Genomic DNA, 3,316 nt, shown 5'->3' on the forward strand with positions numbered 1-3,316 from the left:
TTTGTGGACTACAAGGTGCGTTATCGGGAGGAGCTGGACCTCGTCCTCCATGGGATCACATGTACCGTGGACAGTATGGAGAAGGTAAATTCATTCTTTCCATTTCCATATAACCCACTACAGCAAAAGTCATGGAACCAGGGCAGAAGACAAGAGGGCAACATTTATGATTGGAAGACCAGTCATATAAAAATCTGTTATAACTGTATATCCTGGACCTGGTGTGAGCAGTATAAATACCCTGCAGTGGTTATCATGTGGAAAGGGGTTCCTTATATTAGATGATTCCTATGTCTATGGGTTCAGAAGAAACATTCATGGCAATGGTTAATCAGCTGATTGGAGCCTCTAAACCCCTATTGAATAATACTGTAAGTTAGGGGCATTAGTGTGCTTATCCAATAACCCCTTACATGAAAGCAAATGATTAGTGGTTTGATCTAAAGAGCATGTTGTGGTATATTGGGGGTGAGCAGACCACAAGAGTTACGGCAGGTCTATTGATCTGCTTTATTTGTTCCAGTTGGGCATTGGGGATAGTGGACAGGACTGTGTAATTCCCTATGAAATAAGAAAAACCTATACACTCAAGTTATGGGTCATGTGACCTGGAGCTGCCTTGGCACCAGACCAAGTGAACAAAGACACCAATGCTCATATTGTGTGTCATGTGACCTAATTTGTTAGAAAAATATGGATTTGCTTATTAAATCTCAACCCTACCCCATAGCTTGTGAAGCTGATTAAAGCAAACATGCTGAGAAACATGAGATGACAGTAAGCGAGTAAGCTCATTGGACTGCACCTTAAATCACATTTTTGGTTGGTTGATCCTTTTCCTGTCCTTGGGTAAACTGTTTTATTATCTACTCCTAAGATTTAGGAGACACAACCCAAGTTATCTTGTTTGGTTAAAGCTTAGGTTCTCTGGTTTAGTTGGATAAATCGGTTCCTATTGTTCATATCTGATTTGTCACTATGTGGATCTGTGTCCCCAGGTGGGAATTGTCGGAAGAACAGGCGCTGGAAAGTCTTCACTCACTAACTGTATTTTCCGGATCATCGAAGCAGCCGGTGGTCAAATTGTTATCGATGGGCAGGACATTTCTCTCATTGGCCTCCATGACCTCCGTAACAAACTGACCATCATTCCTCAGGTAAAGGCCCAGCCAGGGCGGTCTATATGTCCCAAACCTAAACACACATCACATACACTGCGTACATAAGGGAAAGACGAGATGATGCTACAATGCAAGTCCTAATGAAAAATTTTGTTACTCACAGCTATCAATCAGATTTGAAAGGCCTAAAAATAAAATCTGATTAGTTGCTTGCACAAATATTATTCTGTCCAACATTTTTTAACATGATACAGTGTGTTAAAACATGTTTATATGTGTATAGGTATGTATAATAATAATTGAACATATACATTATACATGTGCATCGAAACATCTACTGCAGAAGATACTATAGGAAAGCTTTCTTATAGCTAGAAGTGTATTCTGCCAATAAAAGATCATGACTGATGGCCTGCTAAAGAATAAGTGCACTGTGGGCAGCAGGGTGGCTCAGAGGTTAGCAGCCTGGCCTTTGCAGCATTATTATTATTATTATTTATTATTATTATTAATAATAAACAGGATTTATATAGCATCAACATATTACACAGGGCTGTACAATAAATAAGGGTTGCAAATGACAGACAGATAGACAGTGACACAGGAGGAGAGGACCCACTAGGTCCCAGGTTCGAATTTTAGCCAGGGAACTATCTGCATGGAGTTTGCAGGTTCCCCCCATGTCTGCGTGGGTTTACTTGGGTACTGCAGTTTCTTCCCACATCCAAAAAACATACAGTTAGGTTAATTGGCTACCACCCAAAATTGACCTCAGACAAAATTAAAGACATGACTATAGTAGGGACATTAGATTGTGAGGGACAGCTAGTGACATGACTATAGACTTTGTACAGCGCTGCGTAATATGATGACGCTATAAAAATACTGTGTAATAATAATATTAATACCCGTGCCTTTTTGGCAGAATTACAAGGATTACATATATAGCTGAAGTTACCAATTATAACACTAGGTGGCAGCATGCACACAGTTTTAACAGTGGTAGCTTCCAATGCAAAATTACATTTCCCAGCAACTGACCATAGTATGTATTAGGGGAGTTTCAATTACTTTCATACCAAAACACTGTACAATGTCAGTGTGGTATATGGAAACGTTGATCCTGGTGCTGTATATTTCCCACATCTGATCATCTAGTGAATAATTGTAATGTACAAAGTCTTCATAACTCACTGAAATAAAATATCCTTCTGGGTTATTGGAATATACTCCTACCCACACTTAAAACTGTACTCGTTCATGCCATAGTATGCAACCTGAGTTTGCAAGTTCATTCACCTTTTTCCTGACGTTCTCCAAGATTGGGTTATGAAGAAGCCGAGTCCCGTTTCCTTCCATTAGTCTGCAGACACAGGGCTCTCTGCATATAGTGTATTATATTACACTGCATTGATAAACATTCACCCTCAGTATTGGCTGGCAGGTATAAGTATGTCATATACTGAATCCAGATGTGATTTTGCAGGACCCGGTTCTGTTTTCCGGAACACTAAGAATGAATCTGGACCCGTTTGACCAGTACACAGATGATGAATTGTGGAAAGCTTTAGAACTCTCCCATCTAAAGCCGTACGTGGAGGGTTTACAGGAGAAACTGTTCTATGAAGTTAGTGAAGGAGGAGAGAACCTCAGGTATTGCTTTATATTGGCACACAATGCTGGAAGTGTGCAGCAAATACACAAATCTAACCAATGCATTTTATATGTATTTACCTGTGAAGTACTGACAGCTCTCACTTTATTGCAGTGTTGGTCAGCGGCAGCTGGTCTGTCTGGCTCGGGCCTTGCTTCGCAAATCCAAAATCCTGATTCTCGATGAAGCCACAGCGGCAGTGGACCTGGAGACTGATAACTTAATTCAGAAGACAATCCGCAGCGAGTTTGCAGACTGCACGGTGCTGACGATTGCACATCGACTGCACACCATCATGGACAGCAACAAGTAAGAAATTTGAAATCCTACCCATATCACATGACCACACAAGAAGCAATCTGGTCACTCGAAACCCATTCTGTGTTACATAATTTTTACTTTCAAAACAGAACTCCAGCTAAACTCCACCAGTAGATGGTGCTGTGTACTCATGTTAAGTATGTAACAAACTCAATTGTTCCCGTCAATTCATCTGAAATTTGTTCGAATCCCTATTTAATGTACAGCGCTGCGTAATATG

At 40.5% G+C, this 3,316-nt stretch overlaps 1 protein-coding gene across 1 annotated transcript; it reads left to right on the forward strand.

The window, feature by feature from the left end:
* The first annotated feature begins 6 nt into the window (after positions 1 to 6).
* LOC140321368 (ATP-binding cassette sub-family C member 2-like) lies at positions 7 to 3,108 on the forward strand. Its single transcript, XM_072398152.1, has 4 exons — positions 7 to 84; positions 999 to 1,157; positions 2,608 to 2,774; positions 2,890 to 3,108. The coding sequence occupies exons 1-4, from the start codon at positions 76 to 78 to the stop codon at positions 3,086 to 3,088; spliced, it is 534 nt and encodes a 177-aa protein (XP_072254253.1). The 5' UTR covers positions 7 to 75; the 3' UTR covers positions 3,089 to 3,108.
* Positions 3,109 to 3,316: the final 208 nt, after the last annotated feature.

The sequence above is a fragment of the Pyxicephalus adspersus genome, unplaced genomic scaffold (assembly GCF_032062135.1).
Source record: "Pyxicephalus adspersus unplaced genomic scaffold, UCB_Pads_2.0 Sca3018, whole genome shotgun sequence".
NCBI lineage: Eukaryota > Metazoa > Chordata > Amphibia > Anura > Pyxicephalidae > Pyxicephalus > Pyxicephalus adspersus.

What these genes read in the sequence shown, in the direction of transcription:
- LOC140321368 (XM_072398152.1), top strand. An exon ending in AACTGACCATCATTCCTCAG is followed by an intron (nt 1,158 to 2,607) that starts GTAAAGGCCCAG and finishes GTGATTTTGCAG; the next exon opens with GACCCGGTTCTGTTTTCCGG. An exon ending in GAAGGAGGAGAGAACCTCAG is followed by an intron (nt 2,775 to 2,889) that starts GTATTGCTTTAT and finishes ACTTTATTGCAG; the next exon opens with TGTTGGTCAGCGGCAGCTGG.